This window comes from Psittacula echo, assembly GCF_963264785.1.
Source record: "Psittacula echo genome assembly, chromosome: Z".
Lineage (NCBI taxonomy): Eukaryota > Metazoa > Chordata > Aves > Psittaciformes > Psittacidae > Psittacula > Psittacula echo.
The window spans coordinates 66,758,334-66,776,672 of record NC_137742.1 but is presented as its reverse complement, the minus strand read 5'-3'; the positions used below and the strand labels follow the sequence as shown (position 1 = coordinate 66,776,672).

Below are 18,339 nucleotides of genomic sequence, written 5' to 3'. Positions count from 1 at the left end.
CTGAACATTACTGAAAAGAGAGCTTAATATGAAAATAGTAACCATGTCATGCACTACAGGAAACTAGTATTACATAATGTAAGATGACTGATTAAGTCATGAAAAGAAGAAGAAAAATACCTGTACTGAGCCACCATGTCTGTCAGCTCCTAGATAAGCCCTCAAATGATGTGGATTGGCTTGCTGTGAGTCCCAAGCTGCCCTATGGTCTGTTGACTATCATTTTTCAATGCATGAGGAATATATGCAAAAAAAAAGAAATAAAAATTCCAAAAATTAATAATTACACATGTATTATTTTTAAAAAGCACAGAAGCACTATAATTCCTCTATACACTGTACATCAAGATTTTATGCATACTTATGCATGCCTACATATGCATTTTCACACAGCAGTAAAGTAGCTGAAACTAAGAAAGGAAGTCCAACACAACCCTGTTACTTAGCTTACATAAATGGATACAGATCTAAATTCCTAATGCTTTTACCACCTTGGTCATTACTCTGGCTAAAAAAAAAAAAAAAAAAAAAAAAGTGAAAACATTTTATATGCATGTTAGAACCCCACGAGACGATACAGCATATGGGGAAGAGACAGTGATTAAAACTGAAATCAGTATGTTGTACCATAGCACCAAACAAGCAACCTTTTAGGACATTTTAAGGTCTAGAGATGTAGAAATACGCTAATAAGGATCTACTTAAATGAAAGAAAAGACAAAGAGTCAATTTTATTTTGGAGTTTTAACAAAAGCAACAATATACCACAAATCGTTAGGCAAAAGACAAAGCAATGCTGATAATCTTATAGGAGTACTTTACCTGATTTTTAGATTGTTGCATTTTATCTCTGTGTTGATACGCTTCTCTGTTCGAAGACAGTGCAGGGTCTGAATGTACTGAACCCAGTGGAGTAGGCTACAAATATAAATAATACATAGCAAAAGGTTATTCTAAGTCTTACCAAAAGTTACCAGTTTGTAATAGAAACTAATGAAAATTATCAAATTAAAGCAAAATCTTTACTAGGTATTTGCCAACACGAGTCAGAAAAAGAAGGCAAACCAAGACTTACATAATTTTAGAGTTAGCAATTCTGACTACATCAGACATTAATTTTCTGAAAGACTCTAGGCTGATTATTTTCTGCAAGTAACCCTTACGACATTCTGGTAAAAGCCTGAAAGAAAGGCTTGAAGTGATTTTTAATGCTAAACACTGAAAAAAAAAAAAATAGCAATAAAATAGTATGATGCTTTCAGAGAATTACACAAGAAACTTCAGGGTAAAATGTATAATCTGAAATTGTCCAACTTACACACAGAACTCCCTTCCCTCTTTATTAAAAAGAAATAAGGAAGAATTTGAGGTGCTGTAAAATTAATCTTTTACCCATAAACACAGCATTTTCTGTAACTTTAGATGCACTCCAATGGAGACCGATATTCTACATCATATTTCAATAAAACAATGCATATAGACTGTTTCTTCATAACAAACTGATAAATATCCGGAGTGTATATACCCAGGTGCAGAGAAGTGGTTGCTCTACGTGTTGGGAATACTGGGAGCAAGGAAGTCCCCAAAGCAGGAAAATGCATGCAATAATGACAATCACCTACTCTGCTTTAAACTCCTTCAACACAAAAAACAGTCTGAATTCCTATAACCTCATTTCAGATTGAAGATTTACTTTGATGTTAAAGAGTATATGTTTGAAAAGAGACTCAATACGAAACAGCTCAAGCAGAATAACTATGTTTGAAAATGCATCTGAAAACAGGTTTGTCATAGCAGCTGTTCACAACTATAACAGCAGCCATGAGATGCACGTGTATTCTGAAACTCAAGACTAACAATGGCTCAAAACTGAACACACACACACACACACACACAAAAAAAAATCGTATATTACTAGTACCTTATACTGTACTCACCAAATGTTTGCCAATCCAGTCATATTCATAATCAAACACATAGCCTTTCCGATCAAGTAAGTCTGTGAAGAGCTTCCTTAAGTAGTCATAGTCTGGCTTTTCAAAAAAATCTAGCCTTCTTACATAACGTAGGTATGTAGCCATTTCCTCTACATAAATAAGAAATGTACATAATTGCCATATCTGTTTAAAAGGCAATCAAAAATCAGCACTTACTACTACATTTTAAAGTAACTTCTATCTCTCACCATAACATCTGAACAGTTGTTCACCATGAATCTGTGACTTATCAGAAAGAAACGTCACTTAATAGTAATAATATTCTTCAAAATAAATTGCCATATTCTAAACATATCTTACCAAGCAACCCCCACACTAATTTACCTGTCAAGGTCTTCCATCCAACCTTCCAGTCCTGATACACAGTGTGCCAAAAAATTGGAGAAATACCTCTACTTTCCAATTTTTTTTTTTTTCCAATTAATTTTACAAAGACAAGCCTAAGAAAAGGAAAGAGGGGGTATACGAATCTACAAGGTAGTCTTGTGTCTCAAAGAACATCTGCAACTGGAATCTAACCATTCTTTCTTAAGAAGATCCACACATATCACAAGTGGGCAATGCCAACTTTCCTCACAAATAATTCAGTATAGGCTCTGTTGAGTTGTAACTGTAGTATGATGATGGAAGGCTGAAACAGTGCTGAATGCTGCAGGCATCATGCTACGTGAAGGTGTTGAGCAGAAATAGCAACTATCCTATACAGAAACACTGCAGAGAAATACTAAGGTTATCTGAGCTTTTGCAGAATAAGTACCTGTCAGTTTAATATCACTGTTTAAATACCATGTCAGCATACAAATGGAGATGCCTTTGGATAGATGTTACATGGATATTATAAGATTCTCCCAGTAGTGGAGATAACCAGGGAGATTCTGAAAGGGCCTGGACCTGTAAAGGTAACAGGAAAGAACTTTCCTAGTCGTTAAAGTGTATGAAGTACAGACTGCACACTACCTGCCAGAACCTAACTAAGCTAGCTAAAACAGAAGTTCCAGCGCAAACTTCTTGGCAGGTTAGTAAAGCATACAGAAGTTCCATTCTTGAGAATGGGTTTAAGCCATGAAAGGCTTCTGAGAAAACAGCTGTAAGGAACAAGCATCCTAATGGGCAGAATAATAGAAGAATCCAAGGCCTGAAAGGGAGGACTCATGAATATCCGAAGCACAAGCTTCAAATCCCATGCAGAAACTGCTCAGATATGTGACTATGTACAATACGATATGACACATGTACATTTTCAGTAACTCCTTCAGGAGTCAGTGAAATTAGGAACATGTGGAAATAAATACAAGTCTGAGAAAACAGCAGATGGTAATAAGAGATAAATGTTAATAAATTTTCACAAAAGACCAAGTTCTACAGGTCCTTCCACTGCAGGAGGTATTCACACTGCAGCGGTTTGGAATACAGGACTGCAAAAGCTTCTCACAATCTCATATGGGTCAGGTGAAGTACTTGACCTGAGCCCTGAGACATTATTTCCAGGTGGACAAATCTCTTAAAATCTAACTTGTTTAGGAAGCTTTGTAGCTCATAAAAGAGTGGGAAACCACCCACTGGCAAGCAATTCTGAGAAAAGAAATGACAACTCATTCTCAAGTCAAACAGGCTTTCACATGGTCCCAAAGTACATGAGAAGGCACCTGTACATGACAAGAAAGTCACAAGATGAATGAGGTCAAAAGTAGATGCACATGCACTCACTGATCCTATGAAAGAGGTTATGTATGTCAGAAGCAGCACAGTAGTATCACTGTACACTCACCCACATCACATTCTAGTAAATTTGGAGAACCTTACATTTTATGGTACAAACAAGGTACTGTAAGAAACCCATCTTCTGACAGAAGATGGCTGAGAAGTGCAGAGGCAGCGCTAAGATGGAGCTATTCTAAATTGAAGTTCTTCAGAGAGAGTGGGGTTGAAAGAGGGCCAAGTGAAGGTTTGAGGCCAGCTTGATAATAAAAAGTTGTGAGGCAACATCACGTTGGTGCTGTCAAGAACGCACCTCAGGACCAGGGTGCCAAGAAAACCCAAATTAATTATTTCTGACAAAAACAGAGTATAAAGTGCTATTTTTTTAGCAGATGGAGCACTGGATAGGAGGAATTCCATGGCATCTGAGGGCTACCTCAGCATACAAGCAAATCTCGTCAGAAATTCTAGCCAAGGAGGTCAGCATTTCAAGAACGCAAAGAGAAATATTTGAGACATTGCTAGTGTTAGAGGAGGGTGAAATTTTCTGTAACCATTCTAGCAGTGATTATATTTGAAAAGTTTGTAAATCAATAGAAAGCCTTTATACATATGTTCAAATTTTGTAACTTTGTTGTTCTGTATTTTAGTTACTAACTGTTCCAGTAGGTGATTGTGTTTAGAAATCATAAATCAATAGAAAAGTTTCATACATTGAATGCTGCAATTGTGTTGGTCTGTATCTTAGTTACTAAATGCTACAATGGTAACTTTAGGAATAGAAACAAATATAACCTTGTATAGTAAAGGGAGTGTAGAAAAGAATGTACTGTGAAACTCCCAACTTAGCAGAACCAAAGATTAAGTAAGCCAGAACCACATACCAAGGGCAACCAAGTGAAGATATGAGAATGCTGTGTCCACATAATGGTTGGGATTTGTCCAAAGAACAGAAAAGTGAAAAGCACAGAGTGAGGAAGACTTCTTACTTCATCTGAGGAAGACTCCTTACTTCATCAGGACGATCACCAGAGGACCACCAGAGGGCGCCAGGCAAGCGCAGAAGAGGCTGATGTTGTAATGGACTGATGAACCAATCCCTGATACATATTGCGAAACTCTTAGCGTATAAATTGCGAACGCGATGTGACGGGGTTAGAATCAGATTTGGGTGCGTACCCCTGGTTCTCGGCGCCTTAATAAAGCACCTCATATAACCATTCCAATGGTTATGTGTTTGTCCTGATGCTAACACTAGGGACCTCTTTAACTATACCTTCTCAATGTAAAGTGCAAACCAAAGCATGCAAGGCATGTCTTCAGAGGAATGAAGGTTGTATCAGAGACATTTAATTCAGCTGAATGTGTCACAGCTGGCTGACTCCAAAAACCAAATACCACCCTTATCACGCAATGGATGCAGAAACTCTGGAGTTTAAATCCTTGCTCGTATTTTATATGAAGCTTTAAACAGCAGCAGTGTTGCACACTCAAAGACAGTACAATTCCACAGAACAGAGGATGAAAATGGTAGGTGTTTTACATGTGAGAGAGACCGAAATATCTTTCACTGATGCTAGGGTTCTCTTGCTTTATGGACATCAATTAGCTATCTCAATCCGCAGGCTGACTGAAAAGAATTTAAATTATTTTATGTTCTGAGTGACAAGAAGGATAGGAAAATATGGAAAATCCTCAGATATCTAACATGCAAAAACTTCCACATACAAGAATATATTTATTATAAAAATGTACGTATGTGCTATCAAAGAAGTATATCTTTTGTGTTCTCTAAGGTCAAATACTGTTTCCCTGTTTCATTTTCAATCCTGTCAACAAGCATATACTTGATTACATTTGGTGGAAACAGTCACTAGATATATGGAGCTACTCATGCATTATTATTTCCAGGAATTGCACCATATACACCTTAAATTATATATTTAAAGGATTCTAGCAACTAGGTAAAAATCAACATGCAAGACATGCATGCGTTCCTGGATGCAGATGACTTACACTATAGAACAGGCTTTTTCCTCTGCATTTAAACTTCCACCAATTCGCCAAACATATGTTCAGACACTTCTAATTTCTATAACCAAAGTCAATTTCACTTCATTTTTTTTTTAATACACAGAAGAAAGTGAAATGAAAAACATAAGAAAAATTGATAGTGGACTCATTTTTACCACAGGGTTGAAAAGAATCTCAAAAGGTCATCAACTACACCACCCTATCCCACAGCCTTGTCTGTCTGGTTTGTTTTCACACAGCCTAGTGAGAGAAGCTCCACAGTCTTCCTTGCAATGGCAATCCCTTCGTGTTCACACTATACCTGAAACACAGGAGGAGTTCAAATCTAAACTGTTTTGAATTACATCCATTACATTGTTGAGCTGCTGTGGACGTAGCAAAGTGATCCCTTTCAGGTCTGTAGCAGCCAAAAGCTCAAGAAGAACTTCTTTCCCTCACAATCTTGACTAAAACAATCTTTATTTCTTCAAGTCTTTGTTGATAAGTCTAACAAATACTGCACATAAGAATTCCCACTTCTCTATGAGATATCCTTAAAATAAGACATATTTTCTTCAAGTAGAGTCCCCGGAACTGAACACACTTCTTTAGCTGATGCTTTGTGGAATCAAGCAGAGTGGAAATGGCAACTCATGTGTCTATCAGGCTATACCCTGTTCATATAATCTGATTTATTATACAGGTTGGTTTTTTTTGTCTTTGTTTTTTTTTTTTTTTTTTTTTTTCATACAGAAGCATGATACTGTTCACTAGCACATACTTTGGAACTGATTTTACATCATTACCTAAGTAATCATTCCATACCCAATAATTCTTAATTTGGATTCAATCTTGCCTTCATATAGTACCTTGAATATGATTTACTGAATTGTACTTATATTTTTAAGGCTGTATTTGTAATCTGTCAGGATCCTTCAATTCTATCCCCACTGTCAAGCCTACACATTTCAAACTTACCATATGCAAGCTTAACAAACATTCTCAATTATACAAGGCTCTCAAATACTGAACAGATACAACATAGATGTCTCTGCAATACCATTTAATGTTCGAAATTCAGCAACAACGTACTTCATTTCAAATTGATTTACACTCTTCTTCCTATAGTAGATTCATCTTGATTACTTCTGAGGATATTTAAAAAGAGCATCAAAAACAAATGTTTAATGTCATGACATTAAACATCTGCCTCCTGTCCACAGGGCCCACTGTGAAAAGGAATTCCTTCAACAAAATGAAATCAAACCACTCAAGAGGTATTCTCAGCAAATCCAATGATATTGCGATTACTTTTCAGAGTGCTTATTTTGGAAAAATCACATCAGTGTCATGTGCGTGTCCCCCCATGCCAAGCTGATTAGCCCAACTTTTTAAAAATGTCAAATTTGTTTCTCTCCAATTTTCCAATACCTCATCAATTCTCCGTGAAGTGACACCTAAAACTACTTGCAATTTACTTTAGATATTATTTCAAGCTGTTCCTAATGTAGCTTGTTTTAAAAAGGGGTATGCTATCATATTTGAGATGCAAAATTTTACTTGTGAAGATCCAAGTGTAGTCAAGTTGATCATCGTAAGTGTATGTATATTTTTTTAATGTTTCTTTTAGAAGAAACTATCTTTGAAGAACACCAGCTTTAGCTTACTGCCACTTCAAAGAATTATTCCTGTATCTATTACCATAGTACATAATACACATACTTGGAAGCATTATTATACTTATTTTTAAAATCATATATTAAAAAACTATCTATGCCAGTTTTGTTTTCTAAATCAATGTCATGACATTAAGTTTCATTAACTGTATACATTACCTGGGAAGTTTTCACACAATACTTCTATAGGGGTTGCTCGTTTTGTGTCCCCAATTTTCCGGTAGCGTTCTTTTAATGTATCGGCCTATGACACAAGAACAAAAGAAGCTTCTGAAGTTATACAGTTTGCAGGCAAACTTTCAAAAAGAAAAAGATCATAGTTAAGAAAAGCTGATGATCTGAAAACAGGACAGAGGAAGATATCAAAAACCACTACCTTTAAACCTTGCCATGGAAGACTTCCTCTGAGGAAATACATAAACATATGACCTAAGGCTTCCAAATCATCTCTTCTACTTTGCTCTGAAACAGAATTCAAATCTTATTAGAATGTTCAATCTGCATAGTTTTACATTATATTTAAAAAATTAGCTTCCACATTATGCAAAAATAACTGGGAGTGTGAAGTACTTGAAGTCAAACTGAGAGTATGGGGGGCTTCTTGTGTACTGTGGACTCCCTTAAGAACATAGCTAAAACAAAAAAAGCAGATGCAGACTGCAGATATATTAATCTCAACAGCACTTGAAATGGATTATCTTGCTGAAATAAATTATTTTAAAATGTATTTTGAACCTTTACATACACAATTGGGTTTTAATTCATGTATTTTTTTACCCATTAGTTGTGAAGTTGAAACAATGTAAGACAGCTTTAAATGAACTCATTTTTCCTCTATAAAATTTTTCCTCTATAAAATCATAAAAATCATATAAAAAGATGGTCTGTTCCTCAGGGACACTTCTGGAATTTCTGAGTAAGCTAAAGGTGGACTGAAGAAGGCTCAGAAGTCTTATTATTTGATCAGAAAGCAACACAGAGAGACGCATGTACATACAGCCTGCTCTCACTCCAGCTGAGTTAAAAGCTAAGTTACACAAGACAACATCTGGCATGGTTACAATTCTTCATCTATAGTAGAGAAGCATTAGTCAATATGCTATCCTGATGCAACCACATAGATTAAGAAGAATGCAGGAACAAGTAGTAGAGTTCCGTGCCTATCATGAACTGGGGTCAAGGAAACATTGATTCTAGTAGACTGTACAAATCCTGTACTCTTTATGGGATAGGCTGTACAGGAAGCGAGTACTTCATAAACGCTGCTCACGATAAATGTTTTATGCAATGCAGTGTGCTTTATGTAAAAAAAAAAAATCAAACATACAAAAATGTAACTAGCGTGTAACATGGCCCATCTATGGGCAACACTAAGGTATTGGACACAACACAAAAATGGTATTGCAAAGTTCTATTTGGTCTTTCCTAAGGAGTAATAATTCTTCTCTTTTGCATTAACTTCTACAGGTCATGCTGATAAAAACATTAACCTCTTCTTCAAAAAAAAAAAACCCACCACCAAATAAACCACCCCTTATTCGGGCAATTGCTGCTTCACTGGGAGTCCTTTCTACAAAATGAGAAATTCTCAATCTTTACCCTGAAATAATTTCTAATTAAGGAGATTTTTTTAATTTTTTTTTTAATAAGCTTTGAACCATTCAAGATACTTCTGTAGGCTAGTTCTGTGGGAAATACTTCTAGGATACATCACTGAATTCACAATGCCCTCAAGACTCCTCTATATGAAAGAATTTTGTTGTTTGTTTTAATTTGGGGGAAAGGGTATTGTTATTCAAATCCACTTGAGTTCTTCACTGATCAATTTGGAGCAGTTAAAAAACAGGAATCAAATATCCTTTCCTACGGATGGAATTATGGATTTCTTTAAGATAAACCTAAGAAACAATAAATCCAAAGATTATATTGCCATTGTGGGAAGAAGGGCCTCTGAAAACTGAGGGAAAAAAAAAAAAAAAAACAAAAACAAAACAACAAAAAACCCAAAAAACCACCAAAAAAACCCGCAGCAGTGGACTTGGTGAAACAGAAAAGGATTTCAAGCATCAGCTGGAGAAAGGGCTGCTGATGTACGCTGAACCTAGTGCATCACAATTTAATGAGATTGAGAGGTTCTGTTGCACAAGCAATCCATGAAGTTCCTCAATAGTGTGGAAGACAACATCTACCTAGTAACAGATTTGTCGAAAAGGACAGGTGCCATGCTTGACCTTGTACTCACCGACAGGAAAGGGCTGGTTGGAATGTGATGCTCCAGGGCAGCCTTGGCTGCAGTGATCATGACATGGTCGAGTTCCTGATCCTCAGGACAGTCAGAAGGGGATGCAGCAAGCTCACCACCATGGACTTAAAGAGAGCAGACTTTGGCCTCTTCAGGAACCTGCTCAGTAAGGTTCCATGGGATAAAGTCCTAGAGGGCACGGGGCCCAAGAATGCTGGTTGATATTCAAGGATCACCTGCTACAAGCTCAGGAGTGTTGCATCCCGACTAGAAAGAAATGGGGCAGGAGGCCTCCATGGATGGATAAGGAGCTGCTGAGAAAACTTAGAAGGAAAAAGAAGTTGATGAAAGGTGGAAGGGAGGACAGTCAGCCTGGGAAGAATACAGGGACATACATTGTCCAGGAACATAGGGACCAGGTGAGGAAAGCTAAGGCCCAGTTAAAATTGAGTCTGGCAAGGGATGTCAAAGATAACAGGAAAGGCTTCTATAAATATGTAGCAAACAAAAGACAGATTAGGGATAATGTGGGCTCTCTCCGGAAGCTACCCTGCATCTGGAGAAGGCTGAGCTTCTCAATAACTTCTTTGCCTCAGTCTTCACTGGCAGATGCTCTGATCGCAACGCTCAAGTCTTGGAAGGCAGATGCAGGGACTGGGGCAATGAAGACTTAAGAACATGTTGTAGGAGAGAATCAGGTTCGAGATCATCTTTGCAACCTGAATGTGCACAAGTCCATGGGACCTGATGAAATCCATCCACAGGTTCTGAAGGAGCTGGCGAATGAAGTTGCTAAGCCACTGTCCGTCATATTTGCAAAATCATGGCAGTCAGTGAAGTTCCCGATGACTAGAAAAAAGGAAAAATAACCCCATTTTCAAGGAGAAAATGGAAGACCCAAGAAATTACAAACCAGTCAGTCTTACCTCTGTACTTGGCAAAATCTTGGATCCAAATCTCCTGGAAAGCATGCTAAGTAAGGCACATGAAGAACAATGAGGTGGCTGATAATAGCCAACATGGCTTCACAAAGGGTAAATCCTGTCTGACCAATTTGGTGGCCTTACTATGATGCGGCTAGAGAAATGATGGATGGGGCAGAGCAGTTGACATCATCTACCTGGACTTGTGCAAAGCATTTGACACTGTCCCACACGACATCCTTCTCTCTGAACTGGAGAGACATCAATTTGATAGATGAACCACTTGGTGGATAAAGAACTGGCTGGATGGCAGCATGCAAAGAGTTGTGGTCAATGGCTCAGTGTCCAACCGGAGAGGAGTGGTGCTCATCAGCAGTCAGTGTTGGGACCGATCTTGTTCAACACCTTTGTCGGTGACATGGACAGTGGGATTGATGCAGCCTCGGCAAGTTTGCTGATGACACCAAGCTGTGTGGTTCGGTTGATACGCTGGAGGGAAGGGATAGGATCCAGAGGGACTTTGACAGGCTTAAGAGGCGGCTCAGTGCCAACCTCATGAAGTTCAACCAAGCCAAGTGAGAGGTTCTTCACCTGGGTCAGGGCAATCCCAGGCATAGCCACAGGTTGGTCAGAGATTCAGAGCAGTCCTGCAGAGGACTTGGGGGTGTTGGTTGATGAGAAATTGAACACGAGCCAGCTTCAGTGTGCACTCACAGCCCAGAAAGTCAACCATATCCTGGGCTGCATTAAAAGGAGCGTGACGAGCAGGTTGAAGGAGGTGATCCTGCCTCTCTGCCCTGCTCTCGTGAGACCCCACTTGCAGTACTGTGTGCGGTTCTAGTGTCCTCAACATAAGAAAGACATGGAGCTGTTGGGAGCAAGTCTAGAGGAGGGCCATGAGGATGATCAGCGGTCTGGAGCAGCTCCCATATGAAGACAGGCTGAAAAAATTCCAGCTGTTCAGCTTGAAGAAGAGAACGCTGCATGGGGAACTCACAGTAGCCCTTCAGTATGTGAAGGGGAACTAACAAGGATGCCAGAGAGGGACTCTTCATTAGGGACTGTAGTGACAGGACAAGGGGTAACGGGCTCAAACTTAAATAGGGGAAGTTTAGGTTAGATATAAAGAAGTTCTTACTGTGAAGTTTGTGAGGCACTGGTGAGGTTGCCTAAAAAGTGGTAAATGTCCATCCCTGGCAGTGTTCAAGGCCAGGTTGGATGGAGTTTTGGGTGACATAATCTAGTGCGTGGCACCCCTGCTGATGGCAGGGGAGTTGGAACTAGGTGACCTTAAGATCCTTTCCAACCCAAATCACTCTGTGATTCTACAAAAGGTAATACAATCACAAGATGACAAACACACAATAAAACTTTATTGTACACAGTCTTTTTTCTTTCAAGGAGGTCACCTGAACCTAGCTAAATAAGTAATAAATTAATATCTTTATATTTAGTTGAAAAGCTACAGAAAAATTAATCATCTCAATGGGTTGATTTTAGTAAAAACTAGAACCTCATTTAGCAGGCTATTTCCAGAAATTATCCTTTTTTAAGTATACACAGTAAAGTAACCATAACACAGGTCAACAGACATTTGGTCATTCATTATAAACACTGCATTCCCCTCTAAATAAAGTTCTAATACTTCCTATAGGAATGATGAAAGCATAGAAACATACTATCTGGATCAGAAAATACATTATTAGCTACCTGATGATTACACAGCTTGATACACAGACTCATTACTGTAATCACAAAGTAAACAGCAAGTCTACACATCCTGAACTGTCTATAAAATTTAGCAAAAATAAATTTGAAAGTTATCATCCAGAATTTGTAGTTTTACTAAAAATAATATGATAACATACAATAATATAATTTGAGAGAAAGAATAGCACTCCTTGCTGTCGTGGTTTAAGCCCAGCCATAACTCCCCAAACTATCAACAACTTAGATTTCCAGTAAATACAGAAAACTGTAGGACTTTTACAGATGCACATTTTTGTCTTCCTTACACTTTCAGTCAGAACCTACATTCTCTGGGATCCCTCCCTTCCTGAAAATGAAGAGGCCCAACTTAAACACATACAGTATGGGAAACTAAAAAGAGTTAAGGGATGTGCACAGGCCTGCAGGGCTACAATCTTACTGGCATCACAGACATGTGGTGAGATGGCTCCTATGACTGGAGTGCTGGAACAGAAGGCCACAGGCTCTATAAGGAAGGACAAGCTGGGGAGACAAGGAGGGGATGTCACCCTCTGTGTCAATGACCAGCTGGAGTGCACAGAGCTCTGGCTGGGGATGGATGAGGAGCCAGTTGAGAGCTTATGGGTCAGGATTAAAGGGAGGGCAGGGACAGGGGACATTACAGTGGAGGTCTGCTACAGGCCACTCAATCAGGATGACTGAGCAGATGAGGCCCTCTACAGGCAGACAGGAGCACCCTCACATTCACAAGCCCTGCCTTCATGGGGAAATTCAACCACTCCTGTATCTGTTGAAGGGACAACGCAACAGGGCACAAGCAATTCAGGAGGTTCCTGGAATGCCTTGATGATAACGTCCTTCTTCAAGTGAGAATCCAATTGTGAGAGGTGCTGTGCGGTATCCTTGCTACCCTTGAGTTCAGGAGAACTGACTTTGGCCTCTTGAAGGATCTGCTTGGTAGAGTACCATTGGATAAAGCCCTGGAGAGAAAAGGGGCCCAAGAAGGCTTGTCAATATTCAAAGATCATCTTCTCCAAACTCAAGAGTGATGGATGCTGACACAGGCAAGTCAGGCAGGAACATCAAGAGGCCTATGTGGATGAACAAGTTGCTCCTGGACAAACTTCAGCATAAAAAAGGAGGCCTACAGACGGTAGAATTACGGACAGGTAGGCTGGAAGGAATGCAGAGAAATAGAGCAGCCAGGAGTTAAAGCCCTGACAGAGTTAAATCTGGCCAGGGACATCAAGGGCAAAAAGAAGAGCTTCTGTAGGTATATTGGTGATAAAAGGAAGGCTAGAGAAAATGTAGGCCCTCTCCAGAAGGAAATGTGTGACACAGTCACCTAGGACATGGAGAAGGCAAAGATGCTCAATGACTTTTTTGCCTTGGTCTCCAAAAGAAGAGCTCCAGTCATGCTGCCCAACACACAGAAGGCAAAAGCAGTGACTGGGAAAATGAAAAACTACCTGCTGTAGGAGAAGATCAGGTTCAAGATCATGTAAGGAACGTGAAGGTGCACAAGGCCATGGGACCAGAAAAGTTTCTGCTGACTGGAAAAGGTTAACTTTAACACCATTTTTAAAAAGGGAAAAAAAGGAAGATTAAGGGTACAACAGGCCAATCAGTCTCACCTCAGTGCCTGGCAAGGTCATGGAGCAGATCCTCTTGGAAACCATGCTAAGGCACTTGGACAATAAGGGGGTCACTGATGACAGCCAACATGGCTTCACTAAGTGCAAATCATGCCTGACAAATGTGGTGGCCTTCTATGATACAGCAACAGTGTTGGTGGATATGGGAAGAGTGACTGATGTCATCTACCTGTACTTGTGCAAAGCATTCAACACTGTCCCACATGACAACCTTGTCTCTAAATTGGAGAAGTATGGATTTGATAGATGGAACACCTGGTAGATAAGGAATTTGCTTGACTCAAGAAGCTGCAGTCAAAAGCTCGCTGTTCAAGCTCCTCAGGGGTCAGTGCTCAGACCAGTGCTGTGCCTTTCTGAAATCTTTACAGTGATGTTGGTAAACCATGCAGAGAAGCATGACCTCATGTAATGACTCTGCTTCAGTTCAGGCTCAGATCAGTGGTTCCTGACCTGATTATTCTGCAGGCATTTCTTGGGTGACAACTCATCATCAAGATCTCTGAGATCTAACAAACACTGAAGACTCTGAATGGGAGCTCTTAACTTTCGTAGCCTCTCCTTCATGTGGAGTTTGTTTTTGCTGTATGTTTGTGACTCCCCTCTAAAACTGTAGTATTTCTTTAATTTGTGAAGTAGGACGTATAGAATGCCATCAAAACTTGCACAAACTGCCAAGGTCCACTCTTCTGAGGAGTATACAGAAGGTGACACAGAGTTACTGAACTTTGTGTAGACAATAGATTCAATAATCTTTTGTTCCAGAAACTAACTTCTAATCAAGTGTTTCTGGTTGTTTTGTGCCAAGCTGGGAAACTGTACCTGAAATAATTTTGTTCAGATGAAAAATAATGTGGCTTTATTCAGATTGCTATTTGAAGGAAATACAAATATTCTGCAGCCCTTAGCATGTGACTGGTGTCCTTGCTTCTATAAGGAAATTTCTCTCAGGGACAAAATTTCTCCACACTTCATAGAATCATAGAATGGTTTGGGTAAGAATGGACCTTAAAAGATCATCTAGTTCCAACCCCTCTGCAATGGGCAGGGTTTCCCAAAGCCACGTCTAACCTAGTCTTGAACACCTGCAGGGATGGGGCAGTCGCAGCTTCTCAGGGCAACCTCACCACCCTCACAGTAAAGAACTTCTAAGTTCTAATCTAAATTTCCCCTCTGCCACCTTAAAGCCATTTCCCCTCGTCCTATCACTACACGCCCTTGTAAAAAGTCCCTCTCCAGCTTTCATGCAGACTTTAGCTACTGAAAGACCACAGTAAGGTATCCCCTGAGCCTTCTCTTCTCCAGGCTGGAGAAGCACAGCTCTCGCAGCCTGTCTTCACAGGAGAGGTGCTCCAGCCCTCTCAATCATCTACATCGCCCTACTCTGGACTCCCTCTGACAGGTCCACATCCCTCTTCTGTTGGGGGCCCCAAAGCTGAATGCAGGATGCCATGAGAGTGGAGAAGAGGGGCAGGATCATCTCCCTTGACCTGCTGGCCATGCTTCTTTTGATGCAGCCCAGAACACGGTTGTTTTCAGAGCTGCGAGCACACACTGCCAGCTCATGTTTTGTTTCTCATCAACCAACACCCCGAGTCTTTTTTGTGGGTATACAGCTGAAAGCAAAGATAGCTGTCAGCTCTGAAGTAGCTAGTATCTAACAAAATCAACTTTTGGAGGCTACTGGTTGCTGATTGTGGAAGACGAGTATCAGGTGTTTTGATCCTGAGTTTGGCCTTCCTGAAATTGCAGCAGAAGAGCAAATTGGGTAATTGGTTCTCAGCTGTTCCATGGCTATGAATCCACTTACTATGCTTAGCCAAGCAAGCTGCATTCCAGAAAGCTCTGTTGCTTTCCACAAGACCTGGTTAAATACTAGATATTAAATGTGTTTATTTGACAAAAAAAATTGTTGAAATTTTAGTATTCCTCATGTATAATACACCAGTGCTTCATATACTTATCAGAAGCTCTCTCAAATACCCATTACTTTAATTAATTCTACACTTTCCACAGAAGTAACTCTAAAATACTGGGGGGGTGGGTGGTGTGTGGAAGGATTGTTTACTCTGGAGAAAAGAAGGCTCAGAGGAGACCTTATCGCTCTCTACAGCTACCTGAAAGGAGATGGAGCGAGGTGGGTGTTGGTCTCCTCCTCAAGTAACAAGATACAGGACAAGACAAAATGGCCTCAAGTTGGACCAAGGGAGATTTAGACTGGCTATAAGGAAAATATTCTTCACCAAAAGGGTTGTCAAGCACTGGAACAGGCTGCCCAGGGAAGTGGTGGAGTCACCATCCCTGAAGATATTTGAAAGACGTGTAGATATGGCACTGAGAGACAAGGTTTAATGGTGGATTTGGCAGTGCTAGCGTAAAGGGTGGGCAGTTAGCAGTTTGGTATTTTCCAACATAAACGATTCTATGTTTCTACATGTTAACATTAATTCACCAGCTACAGCTGCTAACCACAAACTACCACAGTCTGACTTTATTGATAAAGCACCTTATTACTATTTAGAAAATGTGAATGGTTCCTCATTTGCCATATTAATACAAAGTAACTGTGAGAGCAACCTAATTAGTGGTTACCATGCAATGCTAAGCAACTTGTTTACACAAATTCAGAGGTGTCAAACCTGTTTTCACTAGAAAACCTCTATATAACTGGAATAAACAAATCTAAAAAAGACTGCTTTGAGTGCTCACACATTATTCAATAATAACAACTTCCCTATACATATCTCCTGCCATTTCTTTCGTGCATCATATTTACAACACTAGCATAATTTTTAACTAGTCTGACAAAACCACATTAACAGTATAAACATTAAAAACCACCAAGAAAATCAAGAAATCAGCATAAAATATAAACTACTTTTATTCCACTACCTGGTGCATTTCAAAGGACTAAAAAAACAGGCAGAGCAGAACTGAAAACATGTTCTTGCAATTTTTTCACTTTAGTATCTTTAATAAGCATATCTACCTGCCACCCACTCAACCTGCGATGGTATGTTTCTAATGTGAAGATGTTATGATACAGAAAGATACACATCATCTTCCTTTTATGGATATCTGACAAAAATATCTATTGTTTGCTGAGACGTAACTATGACGATTAGCAACTCAGAACACCATGTTCCCATAAACAGTATTTCTGCAAGGACAAACTGTAATTCTGCACAGTACACAAAACTTGTAGTTATTATGACTATACACTGAGAAAAATTACAACTTGAAAACATGATGATTTCTGACAAATGACAGCTGTTGCATTCTTTCTGCACTTAAAAAGCACACATACCTTTTCCTAAATGCGTATTTATACTCATATATCTAGCTGTTCCTGTAAGGCTCTTGTGTTCCCGATATGGTATGTGCTTCTTTGTTTCTGGATCTATATACTCCTTTGCCAAACCAAAATCTATAATATGAATGATTTGCTGTGTTTTGTTTCCAGGTCGTCCTATTAAGAAGTTCTCAGGTTTTACATCTCTGTATATCAAGTTCTTTGAATGGACATATTCCATGCGAGAAATCTTTAATGAAAGAAAGAAACGACAGTTTAGTTTAAGCTTCTGGCTGCCACATTAAGTTGTGGTAGAAGCTAAATAACTTACATAGACTTTATATTTAGAGGAAATCACCCTTCACATCACCTGAAAACCTAAGAGCTATTGCTCTTAACAAGGTATCTCCCATTTAAAGTCAATGAAAATTGTGCACATCCTTTAAGAAGATACAGCACAAAATATACTGGAAACTTCACACTGGACATTAGACACAAATCAAGTACATAATAGAAGTTATCTTCTTTAAGAACAGCTGGTACCAAGCCTATTTTGTGCACATTAAAACTAAAACCAAAAATTATGCCATCAAGTAGTGAGCAGCAAAGTTCCACTTGGATCTATTACATATTAAAGGTATAAACAAGAGAAGCAATGGGAGCTCACCAGTATGCATATAACCTCAATTCTAGCCAGATCATTTTCTATCAAAATGTATATATTCAGGAAGAATAGCAAGTATTGAATAAAGATGATCTGTGATAATCTGAGCATTTTAAAAAATGAGCTATGCCATTCTGGCTGTAAATAAGCCAAATGTGTCTATAGTTGCAGGCCTGTTATACAATTACAGTCATGTTTTAAAAAGCTATTTTTACCCTGCCTGGGTAAAAATATCACTACCTATTTAGGGAAGTGAAGGTTCAGTATCATTAATTTTTCATAAGAACTTATTTAAAACACATTCTATCAAAGTAAACAATGCAAGCTTTATTTCCCTTTTTCTCCCTTTCCACATCCACCTATCATTAGATGGAAACCCAATCAGAAAAAAAAAAAAAAAAAAAAATTCTTTGCTTAATAATCCTATCATATTTTAGTATTTCTGGATGGGTTTGGGGATTTGATTTTTTGT

General features: G+C 39.1%; 1 protein-coding gene across 4 annotated transcripts in view; it reads right to left on the bottom strand.

Annotated features, from left to right (window-relative positions):
* Positions 1–18,339, bottom strand: part of CSNK1G3 (casein kinase 1 gamma 3) — a gene marked incomplete at its 3' end in the record, with an annotated part of 57,204 nt that overhangs the window by 15,814 nt on the left and 23,051 nt on the right. For 2 of the 4 annotated variants that reach the window (XM_080637532.1, XM_080637533.1), the window contains exons 5-10: positions 17,219–17,453; positions 7,761–7,846; positions 7,544–7,628; positions 1,938–2,086; positions 823–918; positions 121–216 (exon numbers count right to left, since the gene is read on the bottom strand). In XM_080637532.1, the coding sequence (XP_080493658.1) occupies positions 121–216; positions 823–918; positions 1,938–2,086; positions 7,544–7,628; positions 7,761–7,846; positions 17,219–17,453 (747 nt within the window). The remainder of the gene's footprint in view (positions 1–120; positions 217–822; positions 919–1,937; positions 2,087–7,543; positions 7,629–7,760; positions 7,847–17,218; positions 17,454–18,339) is intronic. The other 2 variants (XM_080637534.1, XM_080637535.1) reach the window with 1 other exon arrangement.